At 46.0% G+C, this 26,865-nt stretch overlaps 1 protein-coding gene across 1 annotated transcript; it reads left to right on the top strand.

The window, feature by feature from the left end:
- The first annotated feature begins 6,502 nt into the window (after positions 1-6,502).
- Positions 6,503-8,490, top strand: LOC137543907 (E3 ubiquitin-protein ligase TRIM21-like). Its single transcript, XM_068264978.1, has one exon. The coding sequence runs from the start codon at positions 6,512-6,514 to the stop codon at positions 8,117-8,119; it is 1,608 nt and encodes a 535-aa protein (XP_068121079.1). The 5' UTR covers positions 6,503-6,511; the 3' UTR covers positions 8,120-8,490.
- Positions 8,491-26,865: the final 18,375 nt, after the last annotated feature.

Raw genomic sequence — 26,865 nt, 5'->3', positions numbered from 1 at the left:
AAATAAATGGACTTTTGCACGATATTCTAATTTTTGGAGTTTCACCTGTACAAACGAGCTTCAAAAAAACCTTTTATTAAAATTCTCTTAAATGTATTACTGTTCAATAGCCAAATTTATTCTTATTATGATGTACCGGTAAATTTTTAGTGGGTCATGAAAATACTTTCCCACTCAACCAGGTGTTAGACCCCTTGAAACATATTTCCATCACTTTTTTGGCCAGCATAATTTTTTCTAATTTTTCAAGTTCGCCTCCCCATTAAAGACTATGGCGGTTCGCGAACATTCGCAAGTTCTCAAACGTTTGCAGAGGTTCGCGAACCTAAAATCGGAGGTTAGGCCATCTCTACCTCTTACACTGTAGTTTCCTCGATTGGTTTTGGTGTTCCGTATCCATTATTATGTATAGAGTGCTTGGGGGGCCGCAATGCAAAACTTGCACTGGGGCTGTAAGAGAGCGCGGAAAAGCCACCACGTGTACTGGCGGCAAGGCGGCTGATTCCGCGTCCAGCGCGGCGGTTTGTCCGCAGCAGCATGCGTCCAGCGCGGTGGTTTGTCCGCAGCAGCGTGCGTCTGGTGTGGCTGGGTCTGTTAGTTCACATAGACTGAGGAATACGCGCGCGCGGAGAGGCAGAGCCTTTATGACAAACAGAGAGGGATCAGCTGACCAGGTTGGTCAGCTGACCTCAAGGCAGGTGGCTATTGGTTGATCACATAGGGGTGGCTCAGAGAGCGCTGCTCTATATATAGTCACTGCTGGTCAGTCTCAAGTTGTCTGTCGTTGCGAACACTACGTGAAAGCACTCAGACCTTAGTCAGATCCCACAGTGTGTTAGAACCAGGAGGACCTGGGAATTCACACTGAGCCAGATTACTTCTGTGTGTTATTGTATTATCATTCTGTTATACTTCAGACTAGTTCCAGGGTGTTGAGACCACGGACCTCACACCCAAGACTAGGGACTCTGTGTTATCATTCTGTTATACCTCAGACTAGTTCCAGGGTGTCGAGACCACGGACCTCACACCCAAGTCTAGGAATACTCTGTACTGTCATATTATACTCCAGACTAGTTCCTGGGTGTAGAGACCACGGACCTCACACCCAAGACTAGGCATTGTTGATATCCCTTAAAGATTAAACGTTCCGCACCATTACATCACGCTCGCTGGTTTGACAACTCTATAAAGGAACTAAAGAAACAGGGACGCAGACTGGACCGAAGGTGGCGCAAACATCAGTCTCCTGATGACAAACTTTCCCTAATTGCTCACCTGAAAAAATATCAAACGATGATTAACAAAAACAACAACAACAAATAACATTTGTAAAGCGCTTTTCTCCCGTGGGACTCAAAGCGCATAAGCATGGCTCCGACCATCGTGGTACAGGGGAAGAATTTTATAAATCTGGAAATGCCAGGCTAAACAGGTGGCTTTTCAGTCTGGATTTGAATAGCTCCAGGGATGGTGCTGTCTTTACTGGGTGTGGTAGGGAGTTCCAAAGAGTAGGGGCAGCATGACAGAAGGCTCTGTCTCCAGATTTTTTGAGGTGCACTCTGGGAGTGACCAAGTTTATAGAACTTGCTGATCTGAGGTTGTGAGGGGTGTGGTGCAGCTTCAGCAAGTCCTTCATGTATCCAGGGCCCAGATTGTGCAGGGATTTGAATGTCAGCAGTCCAATCTTGAAGAGTATTCTCCATTCTACTGGTAGCCAGTGCAGTGAGCGAAGGATCGGTGTAATGTGACAGTGGCGAGGCTGGTTTGTTAGCAATCTGGCAGCAGCATTCTGCACTAATTGCAGGCGACGCAGGTCTTTTTTGGGGAGGCCAGCATAAAGGGCATTGCAGTAGTCCAGCCGTGATGTGATGAAGGCGTGGACTAGGGTTTGAAGATCCTCTGGGGGAATCAGATGTTTAATCTTTGCAATGTTCTTCAGATGAAAGAAGGAAGATTTAACTACAGATGAAATTTGGTTTCTGAAACTCAATTCCCCATCGATTAGTACGCCAAGGCTGCGCACAAGGTTGGAGCTGTTTATGTCTGAATTCCCAATCCTGATTGGTGTTGCTTTAGGATAGAGCTGTTTTGATGGCGAGCACTGGCTTTGGACAAACAGGACCTCAGTTTTGTCAGCATTCAGTTTCAACCAGTTATCATTCATCCATGCCTGAAGCTCAGCTAAGCAAGAGTTTATTTTTGGGGTAGGGTCTGTTCCACCAGGTTTGAAGGACAGGTATAGCTGTGTGTCATCGGCGTAGCAGTGGTACGTCAGGCCATGTCGTTGGATAAGTGTACCGAGTGGCAACATGTAGATTGCAAACAGCAGAGGGGATAGGATTGATCCTTGTGGCACTCCGAATTGTAGAGGTGCAGGTTTGGACATTATAGGTCCTAGGGATACTCTCTGTGTTCTGTCAGTCAGGAATGATCTGAACCACTGGAGGACTGATCCACTGATGCCACAGTACTCCTGCAGTCTGTTAAGCAGGATTTCATGGTCAACTGTATCAAAAGCAGCTGAGAGATCCAACAGGATTAGGATGGAGCATTCCCCTCTGTCCCTTGCCATGAGCAGATCGTTGCAGACTTGGATGAGGGCTGTTTCACAGCTGTGGTGTTTCTTAAAGCCAGATTGTAGAGGGTCCAGGATGTTGTTTACTGACAGCCTGGTTTCAAGTTGCAGATAGACAGCCTTTTCAATAACTTTACCTAAGAAGGGGAGGTTGGAGACAGGTCTGTAGCTGCTCATAGCATCTGGATCCATGGAAGGTTTTTTGAGAAGGGGCTTGATGATTCCTTCTTTTAGAGAGGTAGGAAACCTCCCTGCTTGCAGAGAGCAATTTACTATTTTGTGAAATGCTGGACCAAGCAGGTCAGGGCATTTCAGCATATGTTTAGTTGGTCCAGGGTCCAGGTCGCAGGTTGTCTGGCGGAGACGACAGAGGGTGTCTGAGATCTCTTCCTCACTAATACTTTTGAAATCAGTCCAGGGTGTTAGGTTGTTTTTGCAGCTATTTCCATTAGTTGCATGAGTCTTGGGTGCTGTGGACTGAATGAGAGACCGAATAGAAGATACTTTGTCAGCAAAGTAGCAGGCAAATTTCTCACATAGCTCCTTTGAGGGAGTTATAGTGGGTTTTAGACAGGATGGATTACATAGTCTATCAACTGTGCGGAATAGTTGGGCTGGTCTGTTGGCGGCCTTTGCGATCTCCTGTGATAGGTAGGAGGATTTTTTCTTGGTGATCGCATTTTGGTAGCTTTCGCGGTGAGAGACAAGGGTGTGTTTATCTTTTGAATTCTGAGATTTTCGCCACTTCCTTTCTAGTCTGCGCACTTCTTTCTTTAGGTCCTTTAGTGAGCTGTCAAACCACCGTGCATGGTGAAGTGGTGTAGATCGTTTGATGCGAACTGGAGCGAGGGCGTCATAGGCAGATGACACTGCATGGTTGTAAATCAGGACCATGGAGTCTGGGTCTGCGCAATGATTGGTTAATGCGTCGAAGTTGAGGATATTCTGAACGTGCTGGGGTGAGACATCTTTCAGTGAACGGTATTTTATGAGTTCTTTCCCTCTGTGTTTTATCGCTGGTGCTGTCAGAGAGAAGTGGATGGTGTGGTGGTCTGACCATACCACTGGGTTTATATCCATGTGTGATATTAAAAGTCCGGAATGAAATATAAGATCCAGGGTGTGCCCTTTCGTATGGGTGGGGAGGTTGATAGCCTGAGAGAAACCCAGTTCATTCATTATGAGAAGTAGTTCACTTCCTAGCTGTCCTTATTCCTGTCTCACGAAATTGCAAATGCAGCCAACAGACCTGCCCAACTCTTCCGCACGGTTGACAGTCTCTGCAATCCATCTTGCAGGAAATCCAGCATCAGACCTTCACAGGAACTGTGCGAGAAATTTGCCCACTTCCTCTCAGACAAAGTTTCCTCCATAATATCTACCATTCAATTCACAGCCCCAGAAACCCATGCAGAGCCATATAACAGGTGCAAAAATAGCCTACCACCATGGTCTGATTTTAAGGTAATCACTGAAAAAGGCATCTTGGATATCCTCTCAAACCTTCGCCAGACTACCTGCGATCTGGACCCTGGCCCCACTAAGTTCATGTTGAAATGCCCTGAACTATTTACACCGGCATTCCACAAAATAGTCAACGGCTCCTTACAAGAAGGGTGGTTTCCCTCTACTCTGAAAGAAGCAATCGTCAGGCCTCTACTCAAGAAACCATCCTTAGACCCAGATGCTCTAAACAGCTACAGACCTGTCTCAAACCTCCCCTTTCTGGGAAAAGTTATTGAAAAGGCTGTCTACCTCTAACTTGAAGCCAGGCTCTCCAGAAACAACATCCTTGACCCTCTTTAATCTGGTTTCAGGAAATATCACAGCTGTGAAACAGCCCTCACCCAGATTTGCAATGATCTGCTCATTGCAAGAGACAAGGGTCAATGCTCCATCCTGATTTTGCTCGACCTCTCAGCGGCTTTTGACACAGTCGATCATGAAATCTTACTCAACAGGCTACAAGAGTACTGTGGCATAGATGGCATTGTTCTCCGGTGGTTCAACTCCTTCCTGGCTGGCAGAACACAAAGGGTAGCCTTAGGGCCCTTCCTCTCCAACCCTGTACCACTAAAATACGGTGTACCTCAGGGCGCAATATTATCCCCTTTACTGTTCACCATATACATGCTGCCACTTGGAGAAATCATACAAAAACATGGCCTGACATATCATTGCTATGCTGATGACACCCAGCTATATTTGTCATTCAAACCTGATGTCACAGACCCTACTCCACAAATAAACGCATGCTTAGCTGAGCTTCAGGAGTGGATGAATAATAATTGGCTAAAACTTAATGCTGACAAAACTGAGGTTCTTGTTATCGAGGGCCAGGGCTCAACAGCAAAGCAGCTCCAGTCTCAACCAACACCGCTAAGGATAGGGAGCTCAGACCTGAACAACTCAGACTGTGTGCGCAGCCTGGGAGTACTGATTGATGGGAAATTAAGCTTCAGGAATCAAATCTCAGCTGTTGTGAAACATTCCTTCTTTCACCTAAGGAATATTGCAAGGATTAAACACCTAATTCCTTCAGAGGATCTTCCAACCCTAGTTCATGCCTTCGTCACATCAAGGTTAGACTACTGCAACGTCCTCTACACAGGCCTGCATAAGAAAGACTTACGCCGCCTGCAATTAGTACAGAATGCCGCCGCAAGGCTGTTAACGAGCCAACCCCGCCATTGCCACATAACACCAACCCTGAGCTCACTCCACTGGCTACCGATAAAATGGAGAATTCTGTTTAAGATTGGCTTACTGACATTCAAATCCTTGCACAACCTGGGCCCTGGATACCTGAAGGACTTGTTGCAACTACATCACACCCCCCAAAATCTTAGATCAAAAGGACGTAACACCTTGGTCACCCCCAGAGTCCACCTCAAAACCTTTGGAGACAGAGCCTTTTGTCATGCTGCCCCTACACTTTGGAACTCCCTGCCACACCCAATCAGGACAGCCCCATCCCTGGAAGCATTTAAGTCTAAACTGAAAACCTACCTTTTCAGTCTGGCATTCATGAACATCTGACTATCTCCTCTGTAACACAACCCAGCCTGAAACCCTGTATTAATCTGAGACACAGCTATGCGCTTTGAGTCCTATGGGAGAAAAGCGCTTTACAAATGTTATTGTATTGTATTATATATCTGTTATGACCTATTGCATTCCTGACTATCCCTCTGCTTTCTGATTCGGTACCTCGCATATCTGATTTCCTGTTGCCAAACCTTGCACGCCTCGGATACCGAATCAGTCTCCTGTCTTTGTACTTTATCTGTCTGTGTGTTGCTGACCTGGCTTGCCCGACCTCGAGAGCTATCTCCCTGTTTATGAGATAGTCTCCAGACCTGGTAGTGACGTCCACCTTCAGGTGTCACTCATTCACAGGTCCCGCCTACCTTTACCCTGGGACTCCACCCCTTTGGAGTTCACAGGCTATTGGAAGGCCTCTGTACTTTCCAAAAGGCAGTATCGCCCGTACTGCCAAAGACCACCTGCTCCTCGGGTGGTCTTACTCAAAGTTATTACTGTTGCTCTAAACACTCACACTTTACAGGTGTCCAGAGGTTAGTTATACTTGGATTATCGGTGATTCTGCAGATCATCAATAATCAGGTATATATCTGTATTCTTGGTGATACTGCAGATCACCAATAATCAGATTCTCTCTGTGTGCTGACACCGATCGTTACAGGGGCCCATAGCTTCTTAGCTACGCCACTGGGTGATCATGAAAAAAAGGAATGGAAAGGGTTAAAGAGTGCCATGGAGCAAGTATGATTGATATATGAGGAGTCAGGCTTCTGGGTTGGGAAAGGCTCTCAGCCAGTTCTTAGCCTCGCCTTCACAGGTATCTGTGATAACAGGTGGACTTTGACCGCCTACGATGTTTGCTCTTACATCTGTCTTCTGCTGTCAGCAATGGCTTCTGCTGATGTGAGAGCGGAGCTGAAATGTTCTGTCTGTCTGAACATTTATACAGATCCTGTCAGCCTGACATGTGGCCACAGCTTCTGCCGGGTCTGTATTGACCATGCGCTGGATACACAGGAGGGTTCCAGGAGTTATTCCTGTCCTGAATGCAGAGCAAGGTACCGTGAACGTCCTGCACTGCAGAGGAACTTTGCTCTGCGAAATGTGGTGGAGAATGTCCGGTCTACCCAGCCAGACCAGGAGGAGAATACAATCTTTTGCACTTACTGTGTTGACTCTCCTGCACCTGCTGTGAAGTCCTGTCTCTTCTGTGAGGTTTCTCTGTGTGATAAACACCTGAGGGTCCACAGCAAGGCTCCACAACATGTTTTATGTGACCCCACCACCAGCCTGGAGAACAGGAGATGCTCCACCCATCTGGAACCCTTGAGATATTTCTGTACTCAGGATTCTGCCTGTATCTGTGTGTCCTGCAGTCTGGCTGGAGAACATCGGGGACACCAGGTGGAGACCCTGGAAGAGGCCTTTAAGAAGAAGAAGAACAAACTGAGAAATGATCTACATAGACTGATCAATGAAGAGGGAGAGATGGAGGAAAAAGTGCAGAGTCTGAAGAATCAACAGAGAGAAGCACAAGAAAAAGCAGCTGGTGAAATAGAGAGAGTTGCTGCCCTGTGCAGAGACTTCAGGAGATGGCTGTTAAGTTTGGAGAAAAGAGCCCTAAGTGACATCACTAAGCAGGCACAAGTCTATGATGAGGTCATTCGGAAGCTGGAGATAAAGAAGGAGGAGCTGACTAGGAAGATGCGTCACATTGAGGAGCTGTGTCACATGACCGATCCACTGACTGTCTTACAGGAACCAGACACAGGTGACTTGTGTGACACTGAGGAGGAGACACGGGATCAGCAGCTCCATGATGGGTGGGATGTGGTGGAGATGCAGATCTTACACACATTACACACAGGGTTATCTCATTTAACGAGAGGGGTCAATGAAAGCTTCAACACAAAGAAAGCTGCAGGCCTATTGCTGGATATAAACACGGCCGGTAACTGGGTATGTATATCTGAAGACAAGATGAAGGCCTCTAGAATAACAAACAAAAGACGTCCAGACCCAGCACAGAGATTTAAGGATAAACCTCAGGTGTTGAGCAGCCAGAGTTTCTCCTCTGGGCGACATTACTGGGATGTGGATATTGGGGGGTCAGGGAGCTGGAGAGTCGGGGTGTGTTACCCCAGTACTGACAGAGTGGGGAAGCAGTCAGACATTGGATATAACAAGAAGTCCTGGGTCTTGCAGAAATATTCGGAGTATTGGGTTTCTAAGATTCTCCCCCCGCAGGGCGTGCACAGACGCCATTCCGAGTATGAATATTCTGTGATACACGATGGGGAAGAGATCCCATTGTCTGGCAAGATCCCCAGTAAAAGAGTCGGGATCTATCTGGATTATGAGGCTGGGCGGATCTCTTTCTATGCCCTGTGTGACCCCATCAGACACCTCCACACCTTCACTGCCGCCTTCACTGAGCCCCTCCACGCTGCTTTTTATGTAGATAATGGTTATATAAAGATATGTGGGGAAAACTAAGGATGTTTATAATATGAAGATTAGCAGGGGCAGTTCTTCCATAAAGCAACGTGAATCATGTGCTTCAAGGTGGCAATTAGAGGGCGGCAAGAGGCGGCTCCCCTCCCCTAATCTCCCCCTCCTCACGCTCCCTGTCTCCCCCTCCCTAGATGTGCAGTGCTGCCTCACCTGCTCTCAGCATTCCAGAGATGGGATCTCCATCCCCCCTGTCCAGTGTCCTTTATCCATGGGTACAGTGGTGCCTCATACTAACTGTTACATGCTGCCGGGTCACATGAGGTGCCACTGTAGTCACAGAAGAAACAGGACTTCAGGTGTGGCTGGTGATCCAATCGCTAATCTGCTGAGAGCGGGTGAGTGATGCAGCGCCAGTGCAGCACATACTGCACATAATTGCAGCCACCAAATAGGCTTTCTTTGGGTGGTACATTTTTTTTTTTTATCAAAATGCATTTTAACAAGAATATTAAGAAAACATTTTTAAAAATGCATTATTTCTCAGTTTTTGGCCATTATAGCCAAATATAAAATAAATATATTATATTTATTTGCCCATTTGTCTTGGTTATTACACCATTTAAATTATGTCCCTATCACAATGTATGGCGACAATATTTTATTTAGAAATAAAGGTGCATTTTTTCAGTTTTGCGTCCATTACTATTTACAAGCTTATCATTTAAAAAATGTTCGTAATATACTCCCTTCACATGCATATTTCAAAAGTTCAGACCTTTAGGTAACTATTTATGTTTTTTTTTTCTTAATTGTGACTTTTTGTAATGTAATGTGTGTTTATTGTATTGAAAAATGTATGTAGATGTAGTTTTACTATTTGGCCACAAGATGGCTACATTGAGATATTTTTTTTTGGGTCCTTCTCGCTTCCAGGAAGCACTAGGAGGACGGGAAACTTTCTTTTTTCTCAGAAAGACCGCGGCGTCTGATGGGAGGCCGTCGGTTTTTCTGCTGGGGACTTAGATCGATGAACAGGAACCATGTTCCTATGCATTGAACGCTACCGGGGACGGGCACGTGCGCGATTGTGTGCGCGAGCACGCCAAAGCACGCATCGGCAACACAGCAGCTGCCTGGACGTTAAGATCACATCCAGGTGGCATAAATGGTTAAACTAACTTTTCAGCATGTTACAATTGAAAAAGTACCAAAAGTTGGCGAAAAAGTCCTATCAAAATTATATTGAGTATTTTCTTGCTTGCTGGTGGGTTGAAATGTATTTTATCAAAAGGTATAAAAATATCACCTAGGAGAAAAGTCAGAAGTGAATTGCATTTGGGCCCTGCTCTATAAGGCTTCCTCTTCTAATCACTCCTTGCCAGACTGTTCAGTGGCTACTTCCTGTTCTATGGCCTTTCCTGCTGTCTTTACCTGATATTTCTATTTTGACCATTCTGTTTTCCTAGTGAATTCGAACTGAATTTGCTGTATATTTGTATATGTATTACATTTGTTTTTTTTAGTTTGTTAGGGCCCATTCACACTAGAAGCGTTTTTCTGAGCGTTTTGTGATTGATTAGTGGTTTTTAAAATCGCTCCCATTCACTTTCATTAAAATCACATTAAAAATCGTGGAAAAATCACAGCGATTTTAAGTGAATGGGAGCTATTTTAAAAAACACTAATGACTCGCAAAACGCTCAGAATAGCGCTTCTAGTGTGAATGGGTCTTTGGGGTGTGGTGTTGCTGCTGGATTATGATTTATTGTGGTATTTGTTGATTGCTGTTCTACGCAAGTAAACTGTTTTCTTTTATAATTAAAGTGCACTTTTCACAATAAAGCCTTATTTTCACAGTATTTTGGCATCTGTTCTCCAGTACTTACTGCAAGGAGTGGCCATCTGCTTGTTTCCTGTGCAGCCCAGTAACACCTGCAGAATGATATTTCTGGGCAGTCCATACTCACCAAACACTAAGTCCATGAGGACAGGCCCTTTAGGTATGGGGAAAACAAGCAAGTCACTTGATAAATGTACATAAGATGTACAATATATCAATAAAATAGATGCACTGGGTCTAGTGACACCTCAGTAAGGCAATGCAAATGATTGAAAAGACCTGACTTCTAATGGAGGTCTTTGCTTATCCCCAACACTTCATTGTCTCAGTGTGGTGTAGCAAGTCCACAGAGTGGTCGTTGTTGTTGTTGTTGTATTATTATTTTTCTGTGTTATTACCAACTCTGTGTTACTACTATCTCTGCGCCAATCAATGTGCCAAACCCAATTCCGGGCACGGTCCAACCGTGCTTGGCGAAATAAATTCTGATTCTGATTCTGATTCTGATTCTGATTCTGATTCTGGTCAGCGTATAAACCTTACTGAATAAGATATGAATATACTACATGGCTTCCAGGCGTACTTTGATCAGTGCACACACAGGACCATTCTAAGTCAGAGTACATTCCATATCCCTAATACACAAACTGGGAGGCATACAGAAAGGTGCTAGGTGCTATATACAAAAGTGCTGCAATATGAACCCTGACATGTTTCACCAAATGGCTTTATCAAGGAATGTCCAACTGTCCTTACTCACTAGAGAGATTTCAAATTGCCAGGTGACAGAGAGTAATTTCAGCTTCAGTAAACTTTGAGAATTCATAGTATAGTCACAGTTCCTAGTATTAAAGGGAAGGTTCATGCAAAAATAAAAATACCAATCCACTTACCTGGGGCTTCCTCCAGCCCGTGGCAGGCAGGACGTGCCCTCGCTGCCGCTCCGCAGGCTCCCGGTCTTCTCCGTTGGTGCACCCGACCTGGCCAGGCCGGCTTCCAGGTCGGGCTCTTCTGCGCTCCAAAATGCGCCTTACGGGGGCGCGCTGACGTCATCGGACGTCCTCCGGGCTGTACTGTGCAGGCGCAGAACTACTGCACCTGCACAGTACAGCCCGGAGGACGTCGATGACGTGAGAAGCACGTTGGAGCGCAAGGAGAAGCCCGACCTGGAAGCCGGCCTGGCAAGGTCAGGTGCACGACCGGAGAAGACCGGGAGCCTGCGGAGCGGCAGCGAGGGCACGTCCTGCCTGCCACGGGCTGGAGGAAGCCCCAGGTAAGTGGATTGGTATTTTTATTTTTTCAGCAAGTAGCGCGGATCTTCCCTTTAAGTAGCTAGAGATGACCCCGGTATTAGGTCGCCACATGTGGCCCCAATATTGTAATATGTTGAATGTTTTGAGATTTTAATCAAATGATATAAAATATTTGATGACTTGATTTCTGCACTTGGCTAAGGGCCCATGCCATTTACAGAATTAAGATATTGGATATGATGTCATGAGATTGAGATATCAAAGCTATTGTTTAATATAGTGATAATTATACACTATTGGTTAATGGATATACAGTCAGTATATAACTTGGTTTTTCAGTAGTTGGCTGAGCTTAGCGTGTGTCTTCCTTTTGGAGTTTGGGGTCACAGGTGTCAAGACTAGGAGAGTAAATATAGTACTCTGGCAAGCCAGAAAGCTTTAGGTTGCAGGAATTCTCCCTGACTTTGATTGACAGGTGGTGGTGTTGTTGGGGGAGACGGTGTTACTCCACCCTAAACTATTCTAAGTTAAGAGAAAGGCTTCAGTCATGACATAACCATATGTAGTAGACCTCAAGGATTACATCATAGCATTATTGCTGATCCAATTAAAGAGGCGGATGCTATTTAAAATAGTAGGAGGAGTATATGGAAATGTATAATGACATGTCCTAACAAGGAACTGTACCTAGTGTCAGATAAGGCAAGATTGTATCATCTGTTGTGTATTTAAGAACCAGCAGAAAAGTCTGCACGAACTCTCATTCTCATTCTCACTTACTCTCACACACACATACACACCCATTCATTCACTCATTCTCTCAAAGAAGAATACTATAAACAATAGATTCTGTATACAAACTACATAGCAATTTATTCATTCTGTTTTTATATCTTTTGTAACTGATTTCTGATGTACAAAGAACTATGCCTTATTGAATATTGAACATCAACGAAAATTCAATAATGATTAATAAAAATCCACATCCACATTTTACCATCTCCTGAGGACTTTGTTTTTTAAAAGAACAATCTTTCAATCCCACTATATTTATATTTCAAATATTAAGTAGCCAGAGGTGCCACCAGTATCAGATAGCCAGATGTTCCCCTAGTATTAGGTAAACACAAACACTGGTTCGCACGACAGCCAGGGGCCCCCTGTCTCTCTCACTGGCTGGGGGCCCCTAAACCGAAGCCTCCCACCTGAATGCTAATTTATGCAATTCCTGCTAGATTTGGTATGGCAGGCAAAGGGTGTATGACCGTACACCTGATTGGCTGACTGGCGCCTGCTGACCAGATAAAGTTAGGAAATTGCTTGAACTGGTAGTAAGCAATTGTGTGTGTTTCTATTAGGTAAACAGTAAGAACTCCCAAAATTAGACAGCCATTTGTGTCCCAAGTATTAGGTAGCCAGACGTGCCTCCCAATATTAGGCAGACAAAGGTACCCCCAATATTGGGTAGCCAGATGTGCCCACAGTACTGGGTAGCCACAGTTGCCTTTCAGTATTGGGTAGCCAAAGGTGTCCCCCAGAATTGGGTAGCCAGATGCATTCAGAGAATTAGGTAGCCAGAGGTGCCCCCCAACTTTACATGGCCAGCTGTGCTCCATAGTATTACATAGCCAGCTGTGCCCCTAGTATTACATGGCCAGCTGTGCCCCTAGTATTACATAGCCATAGCCAGCTGTGCCCCTAGTATTACATGGCCAGCTGCGCCCCTAGAATTGCATAGCCAGCTGCCCCCCTAGTGTTGCATAGCCAGGGTTGCTTCCCCCCACCCCAGTATGAGGTAGCCAGGGGTGCTCCCCCCAATATTAGGCAGCCAGGAGTGCCCCCCCCCCCCTCAGTATTAGGTAGCCAGGGTGCCCCTTAATATTAGGTAGCTAGAAGTCTCCCCCAGTATGAAAGTAGCCAGGGGTGCTCCCCCCAATATTAGGCAGCCAGGAGTGCCCCTCCCCCCTCAGTATTAGGTGGCCGGGGTGCCCCTTAGTATTAGGTAGCTAGAAGCCTCCCCCACTGTTAGTCAGCAATGCCCCCCCCCCCAGTAACTCCGCCAGTATCTGGTAACTCATGCATCTGGCAAGAGGAACAGCAGAGAAAGCTAATTTACCTGTCTAGGGGTGTGATCTTCCTTCCTCCTACAGTATTCCTGTCTCCACGGTTCCAGCAGTGTCTCTTTTCCCCCTAACATGTGACGAGAGATGCCGCTGGAATCATGGACAAGGCCGGATTGTACTTTGTAATCAGCTGTAATCCCCTCTGTGTTTGCCTATGCAGCTAAAGTGTCAAAAAAAGAGAACCTGAGACGAAAAGTGTCTCAGGTACCATACTTACCTGGGGCTTACTTAAGCCCCCTTAAAGAGGAACTGTAACGACAAAACGGCCCCTGGGGGGTACTCACCTCGGGTGGGGGAAGCCTCAGGATCCTAATGAGGCTTCCCACGCCGTCCTGCGTCCCTCGGGGGTCTCGCTGTAGCCCTCCGTACAGCCGTGACGCAATATTTACCTTCCTGGCTCCTGCGCAGGCGCTCTGATGCCTCTCGGCGCCGAAGTAGGCGGAAATACCCGATCGCCGTCGGGTCTGCTCTACTGCGCAGGCGCAAGTTTCCGGCGCCTGCGCAGTAGAGCGGACCCGACGGAGATCGGGTATTTCCGTCTATTTCCGTGCCGAAAGTCGCCACAGCGCCCCCGCTGGAGCCAGCAAAGGTAAATATTGAACTGACAGTCGGCACAGTCGCCGGCTGTTCGGAGGGCTGCGGTGAGACCCCCGTGGGACAGAGGACGGCGTGGGAAGCCTCATTAGGATCCGGAGGCTTCCCCCACCCGAGGTGAGTACCCCCCAGGGGAGGTTTTTGTTGTTACAGAGTCTCTTTAAGGCCAGTTGTCCCTCGCAGTCTCCCTAGGTGGCTCTGGTCCCCCCTAAGTCAACCTGAAAGCCTGGCCGAGTTGTGCTTCATCGTGCATGTGCGGCCCGGCAAGGCATGATCCCCAGTCTTGCTCCCATCCCTGGGAGCATTCTGCACCTGCATAGTACTACTGTGCAAGCGCGCAATGCTCCCAACCGCTGGAGCAAGATGCATGGGTGACGAAGCGCAACTCGGCCAAGATTTTGGGCTGAATTATGGAGGACCAGAGCCACCCAGGGAGACGGTGAGTCGGCCTTAAAGTGGCTTAAGGAAGTCCCAGGTAAGTATGGTTCCTGAAATGCTTCTCGTCTCAGGTACACTTTAAGGGGTAAAAACCAGAACGCGAACCCGTTAAGCAATCTTCTCCCATTCCTGCCTGTCTAATTGGAATATTAACAGTACCAGTATATCCATAACAACATTAGACAAGGCAGTTTAACTAGCAGAAGGATGCACCTCCACATCTGCTTTAAAGAGAAACTCCGACCAAAAATTGAACTTTATCCCAATCAGTAGCTGATACCCCCTTTTACATGAGAAATCTATTCCTTTTCACAAACAGACCATCAGGGGGCGCTGTATGACTGATATTGTGATGAAATTCTCCCACAAGAAACCCCTCCCACAAGAAAAGTTCGAACTTTTGGCAGTTTCCTGTCTGTGAACCTTGCTGCATTGTGGGAAATAGCTGTTTACAGCTGTTTCCAACTGCCAAAAACCATGCAGCAGCTACATCACCTGATAACAGTAAAATTTTCACTGGAATTCCTCTTTAAGATGCCCATTAACAGTACAATTTTTCACTAAATGCGATCTCTCTATGCAATTTGAATGATGGTAACTAATCAGAAGGCAATTGTCGATTGTTCATACTTACTGAACGATTCTTTCTCCAAACGCGATCATAAAATCCAACTTTTGGATTGATTTTATCTTATTTAGCAATCGACCAAAGAATCGTTCCTTATTGATTGCCTTCATAAACGGCAAATTTTCTGTAAAATTCGATCGTAAAAATTGCATCGAAAGATCGCATTTGGAACAATTATACAGTTTATGGGCACCTTTAGGAAAACCAGACCAAACAGCCTTTGCAAAATTGGCCAGAATGATTGACTAAAGTCAACAATTTTACCCAAATAAAACATTAATCTCAACATCTTGAACTCCATTTGCGTGGAGTCCTGCTGCAGCTACAGCAACTGGCGGCTCCTGCAAAGCCTGTTGCCCAGTATTCCTCCACAGTGACCTGCTCCTGTTCCTACTTCTGCTAACACCCGGTCTTTGCAATCCTCAAACACTCCCTCTTCTTCTTTGAATAGTGCCAGGTCTGTTCGCCTCTGATCTCACTTGGTTGCTGTACCACTTTCAGTCTGCTTTTATTTCTGACTTTTGCTGCCAGCGATGGCGTCTGCGGTCTGCTCACTCTGCTGGTGTGAGAGCGGAGCTGGAATGTTCTGTCTGTCTGAACATTTATACAGATCCTGTCAGCCTGACATGTGGCCACAGCTTCTGCCGGGTCTGTATTGATCGTGTGCTGGATACACAGGAGGGTTCTGGGAGATATTCCTGTCCTGAATGCAGAGCAACATACGACACACGTCCTGCACTGCAGAGGAACATTGCTCTGCACAATGTGGCGGAGAATGTCCGGCCTACCCAGCCTGATCAGGAGGAGAATACAATCTTCTGCACTTACTGTGTTGACTCTCCTGCTCCTGCTGTGAAGTTCTGTCTGCACTGTGAGGTTTCTCTGTGTGATAAACACCTGAGAGTCCACAGCAAGGCTCCACAACATGTCTTTTGTGACCCCACCACCAACCTGGAGAACAGGAGATGCTCCATCCATCTGGAAGCCTTGAGGTATTTCTGTACTCAGGATGCTGCCTGTATCTGTATGTCCTGCAGTCTGGCTGGAGAACATCGGGGATACCAGGTGGAGACCCTGGAGGAGGCCTCTAAGAGGGAGAAGAAGAGACTGAGACGTGAGCAACAGGAACTGATTACAAGGAAAGGGGAGACAGAGGAAAGGGTCCAGAGACTGAAGACTCAACAGAGAAAAGCACAAGAAAAAGCAGCTGGTGAAACAGAGAGAGTCACTGCCCTGTGCAGAGTCCTCAGGAGACAGCTGGAAGATCTTGAGAAGAGAGTCTTGAGCGATATCACTAATCCGGTATATGCCTACGATCATGTCATCCGGCAGCTGGAAAGAGAGAAGGATGAGCTGACCAGTGTGATATGTCATATTGAGGAGCTGTGTAACATGACTGACCCACTGACTTTCTTACAGGAACCAGGCCCAGTTGACATTTTGGTCTTCTTCCGTGGAACGTTAAGTGATGAGGATCTCCATGATGGGTGGGATGTGTTGGAAATGCAGATCTTTGACACCTTACACACAGGGTTATCTCATTTAATGAAAGGGGTCAATAAAAGCTTCAACATAAATAAAGCTGCAGATTTTCGGCTGAATAAAATCACAAACAGTTATCAGGTACGTCAATCAGATGATTGGATCTCACTGGAGGACACTGAATCCAGATCATCAATCCACAATATTCCATTGTTTCGAGATAGATTTGAGGATTTTAATTGTGATTTTGGCTGGCTGGAGAGTTTCTCCTCCTCTCCTCCTCAGAGACAATACTGGGATGTGGATGTGGAAGGATCAGATTGGTAGAGAATTGAGGTGTGTGTTACCCCAGTATAGACAGAGATGGAGACCAGTCAGGGTTCGCCTATAACAAGAAGTCGAGAAAGAGGGACGGGAAAGGTTCTGGTCTTGAATATTCTGTTATTCATAATAGGGAAGAGATTCCATTATTGCATTTGATTTTTACAGACAGATTCAGGATATATGTAGATTATGAGGCCGGGAATATCGCTTTCTATGAGTCATGTGAGCCGTTCAGACACCTCTACACCTTCACTGCTGCCTTCACTGAGCCCCTGCGTCCTGTATTATGGGTGGGGGACACTAAGAAGACTTAAGAATTATGTGTATAAAAAAGCAGAGATGAGGTACAACGCAGTGTGACGAATCAACGTTTATTCGTCCTAAAAAAGTAGTTAGAGCCTTATAAAATATTCCCTGTTGCCACTATTAAAAAAATGACATCAGATAGGGAAAGGCTTGGTTTATAAAAAGACCAGGGAAGCCTGGGGTTAACAGTTCCTCTCCCTGGTCAAATGTAGCAAATGCTCTTATTACCTAGTTTTTTCGCACCTCCGTGTGACAAAGGGTCCTGGGCATTCAGGGACCCCCAACCAGGCAGAAAGAGGGAAATCTCACACCTCCACTGCCTAACCCCGACTTGGTGGCTCCTCAGCTCCGTACATGAAAAGAGCAGCCACAGGAGGTCCTGCTAACATCCTGCAGAAGCCACTTAGAGACTACAGCTGGCTTTCTCAATGACCTCAGGAATCCCAATATTCATATGTTCTCCATATTTCCTTCATAATTCCTGGCATAGCAGATCTCCCTGCCCATGACATCTGCACAGGTTATGGGATTCCACAGGGCGCTGGTTCTGACAGGTTTACGGACCAATCGGGCTGCCAGATCTAGCGTAAGATTGTTTTAAAATAACCCTCTAATACCCCAGGGGTCTGATCCCCCAAGTTTGGTATCAACGTTCTTGGTAAATTCTGACAAACCTAAAAATGTTATTAGATTTAACATAACTTGTACGGTTTGCAGATGAGCACACTTATCATGATTCAGGTAAATTCTTGCCTCTATGAGAGGGGCAGAGACCTCCTGTTCCAAAGAGGTGTGTGATCCACGCCCCCTAACCCCTCCTTGCTGGAGTAGGGGCTATAACCACACAGAGCCCAGAAAGCTCTGGGTCCTTTTACCTTCAATCTGATGCCTAGTAACATCCTGGCAGCCCGCAATGACACGGGCCAAAACCTCCATCTTTGAACTTTCTAACAAAGGCCTGTTGGCCACATGGCAACCGCCATTTTGGGACTTTCGCCAAAGACTTGCGATTGCCGCATGGACTACCAATAACGGTATTTGAACTGTATATAATCAGACATCCTGTTCCTTTTCTTGCCTTCTCTCTGTCAATCAATCTGTTCTAAAATAAGCTGTGTGTATGTAGTTTAGAAATAAACTAACGATTTTATCGTTCAGTCTTGTGCCTGTTCTGGTCATCTGATTGCTGCTATAACGAATCTGCCCTCTGAAGAATCAGTCATACTACCGCATCGTTTTATGATTTGCTTATAAATTGTTTGCTAGCTAGGTTGTAAATAACCGTTTCTTCCTTCTAGGATTAGCTAGTACCAGATTTCCTGTGCGAAATCGATAACGTTAGTTTCTCGATTGTAAATACAATTCGAGATTGCATCATATAGGGACCCAGTAACCTTTCTTTAACGTCACATTGCTCACAGTCTTTAAGCCGTCGGAAGTGACTATTCCCCGAACGGTGACTTGAGCGTGTTGAACGTGATTGGGCTGGCTACCGTATTATGATAGCGGGAGTCTCTTTCCTCCCTGAACTTGAGAGAGTGGTGGCAGTTATTACCCGATTTCCAGCGCGAAATCGATATTTTTAGTGTACCAATTGTATATACAATCAAAATTGTACATGTATGGGCACCTCCAACCAATCTTAACCGTTTACTACGCACACAGTGAATTTGCCTCCAGCAGCCTCTAGTGCATGAGACCTGCATGGCAACAGTGGCCTAGTAATACGGGATTGGTGGATGTTTGTCCCATTACATATTGTCGGCAGCTGCGCGACCAATCTTTATTGTCAGTCTGTTCACCGTACTTCCTGCGTATGCTAACGGGAGCAGATTAGACGGGATTGGCACGCTCTGTCGCCCTTTTCTTCTTACCTCTGACGATCCAGCAACCGGTCTCGTTGTCCGTCTGCGCCCGTACTTCCTGCGTACGCTAACGGGAGCAGATCTCGACGGGATCGCGGGGCTGGATTGTCACACGCAGTACTGAGATTCATACTATATTTAGCCAATAGGATGAATTAGTGGGTGATCTGTTTATATTATAATACAGGATTCTCTGTCTCCCTCCCACCAGTGGCGTACCTACCATAAGGCTGCAGGTGATCACAGCACAGGGTGCAGCCATGGCTAGGGGTGCCACTGTGGTGATCACAGCACAGGGTGTAGCCATGGCTAGGGGTGCCGCTGTGCTGCTCAGTCACTGTGTTCTTCCACCTGGGACCTTTTCTCATAGTTTGGGCAACATTCTGGAAAATAGCAGGCAGTGCAGGAGACTGTACTACTTCCTGCACTAGATGTAGCACCCCTCCCCTTCCTGTCCCGTGGGCAATGTGTCTCCTCTCTCTACACACAGCCTGCAGTGATGAATGTGCAGATCAGCAGGGTGAGTAGAGAGAATGATTGCTGTGCTGCAGCTGGAACATTAGCAGGGAGCGGTTGCAGGATGTGTTTAGTGCTTCAGAAGTTGCCTGTCATTAGTAGCCATGTGCACTGGCTGTTGTAATACCAAAATGCCTTAGACTATTGAGTATTTATTTATCCTGATCAGAGTAATTAATGAACAATGCAGGGCAGTCTGCTATTGCAGAAGTCAGTTATACAGGTGCTGACAGATGACTTCTGTAGTGAGCAGAGAAGCAAGCTCCAGGCAATTTAGATTAGCATGATTGCAGGTAATCATATCTCTTTTTCCAGCTCCCCCTCCCACCCTGTTGTCTTCCCCCATGACCCTTTCCTCTTTTAACAGCATGTCCCTGCCAAACAGCACTGTCTGCAGATGTCTGCAGTCTTGGTGGGAGGTCCTTCTGCCATCTCTCCTCTCCTACCAGGCTCTCTGTCTTGTGCCTCTACCTCCCCCCATGCATCCTCTTCTTTCGTATGTTTCATTTTTCTGACTGTCCTCCGAGGAGCTCACAATCTAATCGTACTATAACCATAGTCTAATGTCCTACCATTTTATTATTATGTATTTATATAGCACTGACATCTTCTGCAGCACTTTACAGAGTACATAGACATGTCACTAACTGTCCTCAGAGGAGCTCACAATCTAATCCTACCATAGTCATAGTCTAATGTCCTACCACATTACTATTATGTATTTATATAGCACAAACATCTTCTACAGCACATTACAGAATACATAGTCATGTCACTGACTGTCCTTAGAGGAGCTCACAATCTAATCCCTACCATAGTCATAGTCTAATGTCCTACCACATTATTATGTATTTATATAGCACAGACATCTTCTGCAGCACATTACAGAGCACATAGTCATGTCACTGACTGTCCTCAGAAGAGCTCACAATCTAATCCTGCCATAGTCATAGTCTAATGTCCTACAATATTATTATTGTGTAGTTATATAGCACTGACATCTTCTGCAGCACATTACAGAATACATAGTCATGTCACTGACTGTCCTCAGAGGAGCTCACAATCGAATCCTACCATAGTCATAGTCTAATGTCCTACCATATTATTATTATATATTTATATAGCACTGACATCTTCTGCAGCACATTACAGAGTACATAGCCATGTCACTGACTGTCCTCAGAGGAGCTCACAAGCTAATCCTACTATAGTCATAGTGTATTGTCCTACCATATTATTATTCTGTATTTATATAGCACTGACATCTCCTGCAGCACATTACAGAGCATATAGTCATGTCACTGACCTTCCTCAGAAGAGCTCACAATCTAATCCTGCCATAGTCATAGTCTAATGTCCTACCATATTATTATTATGTATTTATATAGCACTGACATCTTCTGCAGCACATTACAGAGTACATAGCCATGTCACTGACTGTCCTCAGAGGAGCTCACAAGCTAATCCTACCATAGTCATAGTGTAATGTCCTACCATATTATTATTATGTGTTTATATAGCACTGACATCTCCTGCAGCACATTACAGAGTACATAGTCATGTCACTGACTGTCCTCAGAGGAGCTCACACTCTAATCCTACCATAGTCCTAGTCTAATGTCGTACAATATTATTATTATGTATTTATATAGCACACTGACATCTTCTGCAGCACATTACAGAGTACAGAGTTTCATAACTGTTAGCTCCACATCCTGATGACTCCTTTTCCCCAAAAATCCCCTTAAATTTGAAGCCACATGCTCGTCGCCCCAACCCATCGACCCTCCCATCAAAAAAATTGGTTGTTGGGGGTGGGGGGAGGAGTGTCTGTAAATACTCAGCACCGGGTGTTAAATTCCCTAGGTACACTACTGCCTCCCACATCAGTGATTCGCTGTAAAACCTATCCTATTACCAAAATATGCAGTAGCCTAGTCAATAGCAGGTTAGCCACAACACTCAATAAATCATACACGTGAAGAAAGGAGGGTTTAATTGTTTAATCTATGCAAAAGAGCTTCTCTGAGCTATTAGACCGACTAGATCAAATACAGTCCTGTTTTCTAAAGCACTTAAACTGCTAAGAAACAGTGAGAGGCGGCTTGAGATACATTTTTACTGCAGGAAAATTCAAAGGGTCATTATTTCTGCTTTGTTTATTAGCTTAAAAGACAGAGTGTGGTTTTAAATCTGCAACTTTGACAGAATGATGCAATGTTATTTTAAAAAAGCTGTAAAAGCGAAAATAAAAATATGAGACTCATAACTGTGCTACTAATGTTCTATTCCTTATCCATAGTACACATACAATTCATTATACAATATATAAACATCAGGTTTTTTCCGCTTCAGGTTTTCTTTAATATAGCATGTAAGCAATACAGGTAATTTTCCAGACTTCAGCTAAAATAAATGCCTATACAGCACGGTGGGGCAACAGGTGAGTGCAACAGCTCTAACACAGGAGCGTAACAATAGACCCAGCAAGGGATGCAGCTGCAGGGGGGCAAAAGCCACAGGGGGCCCTGTCCTGAGAGACTGACAACTAAGGGAAAGGAGAGAAAAATCTTTCTGCTCTCTGCACAATTGTTGCAATCACTCCATCTGCTCAGCCACTGATAAAGAATCATATAAAGTTTTGCAGACAAAGATTTGTAGACAGTCCCTATTCAGTGGGCAACAGGCTCTTGTGTACAGCACTCAGCCCCCGACCTCTCTACCCCTCCCCAAGTGCTGTGTACTGTAGTGATGCTGGAGGAGTCTGCAGAACCCCGCCCCCAGCCTCTCCACCCCTCCCCAAGTGCTGTGTACTGTAGTGATGCTGGAGGAGTCTGCAGAGCCCCGCCCCCAGCCTCTCCACCCCTCCCCAAGTGCTGTGTACTGTAGTGATGCTGGAGGAGTCTGCAGAGCCCCGCCCCCAGCCTCTCCACCCCCTTCCCAAGTGCTGTGTTCTGTAGTGATGATGGAGGAGTCTGCAGAGCCCCGCCCCCAGCCTCTCCACCCCTCCCCAAGTGCTGTGTACTGTAGTGATGCTGGAGAGCCAGTTCTGCTCCATCAGAAATGGACAGAGTGAGTGTAATAAGCTGAGGCTGGGAGTACACACGTCTGTCGGTTTTCTGTATGCGATGGCTATCATTTATAAAAGCATGTGTGGTAAAACAAAATCTGGGCGGGAAAATACCGCATTCTGTATTTTCGACTTTTGTGTACTAATTCATAAACATTTTCACAGCTGCAATAGAAATGCAGTGCTTTCCTGAAGCCCGGCTGTCGGTAACATTGTTACATTCCTGTTTTCCCTGTAGAGACAGCATTACAATAAAAGAGGCATCCCCATCTTCCTTTTAGATGCGCATGTATTGTTATACTGAATCTGCTCTTTAACTGTCTATTATATATTAGTCTTTCTTCACATACTTAAAACGGAATATAACCCTGCATTTCAACTTTGCTCTAAAACATTATTTACAGCATATTATATGCAACCAGCATTTTTTTTTTACTAGACCAGCATTGGAAGGGTTACACACAGAGCTTTAAAGTTCCGTGGAGAGAAATGCACACGTCCAAAGCTTAGATAGATACATTTAACCCCGTTGGCGGTATGAAAAATACCGCCAGGGGGCAGCGCAGCAGTTTAAATTTTTTTTTTTTTTTAAATCATGTAGCGAGCCCAGGGCTCGCTACATGATAGCTGCTGCTCAGCGGCATCCCCTCACCCTCTTCGATCGCATTCGGCGATCTCCGATCAGGAAATCCCGTTCAAAGAACGGGATTTCCTGGAGGGCTTCCCCCGTCGCCATGGCGACGGGGCGGAATGACATCACCGACGTCAGCGACGTCGGGACGTCATTGGGAGACCCGATCCACCCCTCGGCGCTGCCTGGCACTTATTGGCCAGGCAGCGCACGGTGTCTGGGGGGGGGGGGGGCGCGCGCCGCACCGGATAGCGGCGATCGGGGTGCTGGCGCAGCTAGCAAAGTGCTAGCTGCGTCCAGCAAAAAAAAAATTATTTAAATCGGCCCAGCAGGGCCTGAGCGGCACCCTCCGGCGGCTTACCCCGTGTCACACACGGGGTTACCGCTAAGGAGGTTAAGTAAACACAATGTAACAAGTGAGGAATGTGACTCACTCTCTCTGGCTGTCCTCCAGCTCCTGCACAGTCAGAGAATTCACCACTTGTTACATTATGTTTACTTAAATGTATCTATCTAAACTTCGGATGCGTCTGCAGTTCTCTCCACGGAACTTTAAAGCTCTGTGTGTAACCCTTCCAATGCTGGTCTAGTAAAAAAAAATGCTAGTTGTATATAATATGCTGTAAATAATGTTTTAGAGCAAAGTTGAAATGCTGGGTTATATTCCGCTTTAAAGGGCCACTATCGCGAAAAATAGTAAAATTCAAGATACATGTAAAACACATGCAAACAAGAGGTATGTGTGAGAGAACGCGGAAAAGCCGCCGCGTGTGCTGCTAAGGAGGCGGCTGATTCCGCGTCCAATGCGGCGGTTTGCACGTGGAGGCATGCGTCTGGTACCAGGGCAGAACCCGGAAAAGCCGCCGCATGTAACAACAGTAAGGCGGCTGGTTCCGCGTCCAGCGCGGCGGTTTGCACGCAGCAGCGTGTGTCTGGTGTGGCTGAGTCTGTTAGTGCACACAGGCTTAGGAATACGAGCGCGCGCTGAGAGGCAGAACTCTTATACTGGGCAAGGAGAGATCAGCTGATCACGCCGATCAGCTGACTCCAGAGCAGCTTACTATTGGTTGATCAATTAGGGGTTGTGCTGGAGAGCACTGCTCCATATGTGGTTACTGCTGGCCAGTAGAGATGGGCCGAACCTCCGATTTTAGGTTCGCGAACCGGGTTCGCGAACTTCCGCGGAAGGTTCGGTTCGCGTTAAAGTTCGCGAACCGCAATAGACTTCAATGGGGATGCGAACTTTGAAAAAAAAAATAATTATGCTGGCCACAAAAGTGATGGAAAAGATGTTTCAAGGGGTCTAACACCTGGAGGGGGGCATGGCGGAGTGGGATACACGCCAAAAGTCCCCAGGAAAAATCTGGATTTGACGCAAAGCAGCGTTTTAAGGGCAGAAATCATATTGAATGCTAAATGACAGGCCTAAAGTGCTTTAAAACATCTTGCATGTGTATACATCAAACAGGGAGTGTAATTAGGGTACTGCTTCACACTGACACACCAAACTGTTCACTGAACAGAACAGGTATGCAGTGGCGGGTTCACTGAACAGAACAGGTATACAGTGGCGGGTTCACTGAACAGAACAGGTATGCAGTGGCAGGATCACTGAACAGGTATGCAGTGGTGGGTGGGTTCACAGAACAGGTATGCAGTGGCAGGATCACTGAACAGGTATGCAGTGGTGGGTGGGTTCACAGAACGTGTATGCAGTGGCAGGATCACTGAACAGGTATGCAGTGGTGGGTGGGTTCACAGAACAGGTATGCAGTGGCAGGATCACTGAACAGGTATGCAGCCAGGAAAAGCTAAGCCTAACTAATCTTTCCCTATGAGAGACAGACAGGCTGTCTGTCAGCAGCTCGCCCTACTCTCACTAACGCAGGCAGCACACGAGTGGCCGTAATGGCCGCCGCTGCCTGCCTTATATAAGGGGGGTGGGGCTCCAGGGGCTAGTGTAGCCTAATTGGCTACACTGGGCCTGCTGACTGTGATGTAGAGGGTCAAAGTTGACCCTCATAGTGCATTGTGGGGCGAACCGAACTTCTGGAAACGTTCGCCTGCGGGAGGCGAACGCGAACCACCGAAGTTCGCCGGGAACCGTTCGCCGGCGAACCGTTCGGCCCATCTCTACTGGCCAGTCTCAGGTGGTCTGCCGTTGCGAATAGTGGTGCTCAAATACCCCTTTTTAAAATTCGAGTTTGGTCGAATTCGAATAGTAAATTATTCGAGGTCAGTCGAATATTCGAGTCGAATAAATTTTACTATTCGATTCGACCTCGGACTTCGAGCTCACTATTCGAGTCGGTATTCGAGCTCATTATTCGAGCTGACTATTCGAATTGGCCTTAAATAGCTTCCAACACTTGTTTTGAGGGTTAATGATGCAAGAAACATATTTTTTTCCAAATGACAACAGCAAGTGATTATGTGGGGATGTTCCTTTAAAAAAAAAAAAAGGTGAAAAGAGAAGTTGTGTCCAGAATTTTGTTCAGTACTGTATATACTTCTTCTTCTTCTTCTTCTTTATCTTCTATATCTTCTTCTTCTTCTTCTATATCTTCTTCTTCTTCTTCTATATCTTCTTCTTCTTCTTCATCTTCTTCTTCTTCTTCTTCATCTTCATCTTCTTCATCTTCTTCATCTTCATCTTCTTCATCTTCTTCTTCATCTTCATCTTCTTCATCTTCTTCATCTTCTTCTTCTTCATCTTCTTCATCTTCATCTTCTTCATCTTCTTCATCTTCTTCATCTTCTTCATCTTCTTCATCTTCTTCATCTTCTTCTTCTTCTTCTTCTTCTTCTTCTTCTTCTTCTTCTTCTTCTTCTTCTTCTTCTTCTTCTTCTTCTTCTTCATCTTCTTCATCTTCATCTTCTTCTATATCGTCTTCTTCGTCACTTATTTCTCTTTTCATTTTTTTTTTTTAAAGAAATGCAGCTATTTTTGAGCGTAACAACAAATAGCTGGTGGCGCACGCATGTTGGAAGCGCCATTGTATGTGCTCCCTGGCAGTGGAAACACACAGACAGCAGGAGGTAAATTTAGCAGCAGGAGGAGGAGGATGAGTGTGTGGCAGCATGCAGTCAATGAGGCAGGCAGCGTGACATAATAGCCCTGGTACCTAGCGGTGATACCATGGCTGTAAATAAACACAACAGGAGGTCCCAGACAGCGGTCGTGCAGCCCACATTGTGTCCAATACACAACTGGGACAACACAGTTTTCAACCCGGGCACCTCAGAAAAATTAAACCTTTTTTTGTAATGGTTTTGTAGTTTTGGTTTTACAACCAATTACACAGATATATAGCTATTTTTTGACGTAATAGCTGGTGGCAGAGTGGCAGCAGAAGGTAAATCTGTGTACCCTGGCGGTGGGAAACACAGACAGACAGCAGCAGCAGCAGGAGGAGGAATGGAGGAGAGTAATTATGTGAGCAGCTATTGTTTGACGTAATAGCTGGTGGCAGTGTGGCAGCAGAAGGTAATTCTGTGTACCCTGGCAGTGGGAAACACAGACAGACAGCAGCAGCAGGAGGAATGGAGGAGTAGTGTGAGTGTGGCAGCAGGTAGGCAGCGTGACATAATAGCCCTGGTACCTAGCGGTGATACCAGGGCCGTAAATAAACACAACAGGAGGTCCCAGACAGCGGTCGTGCAGCCCACATTGTGTCCAATACACAACTGGGACAACACAGTTTTCAACCCGGGCACC

The sequence above is a fragment of the Hyperolius riggenbachi genome, unplaced genomic scaffold (assembly GCF_040937935.1).
Source record: "Hyperolius riggenbachi isolate aHypRig1 unplaced genomic scaffold, aHypRig1.pri scaffold_375, whole genome shotgun sequence".
Lineage (NCBI taxonomy): Eukaryota > Metazoa > Chordata > Amphibia > Anura > Hyperoliidae > Hyperolius > Hyperolius riggenbachi.
This window is presented reverse-complemented; position numbering and strand designations above follow the sequence as displayed.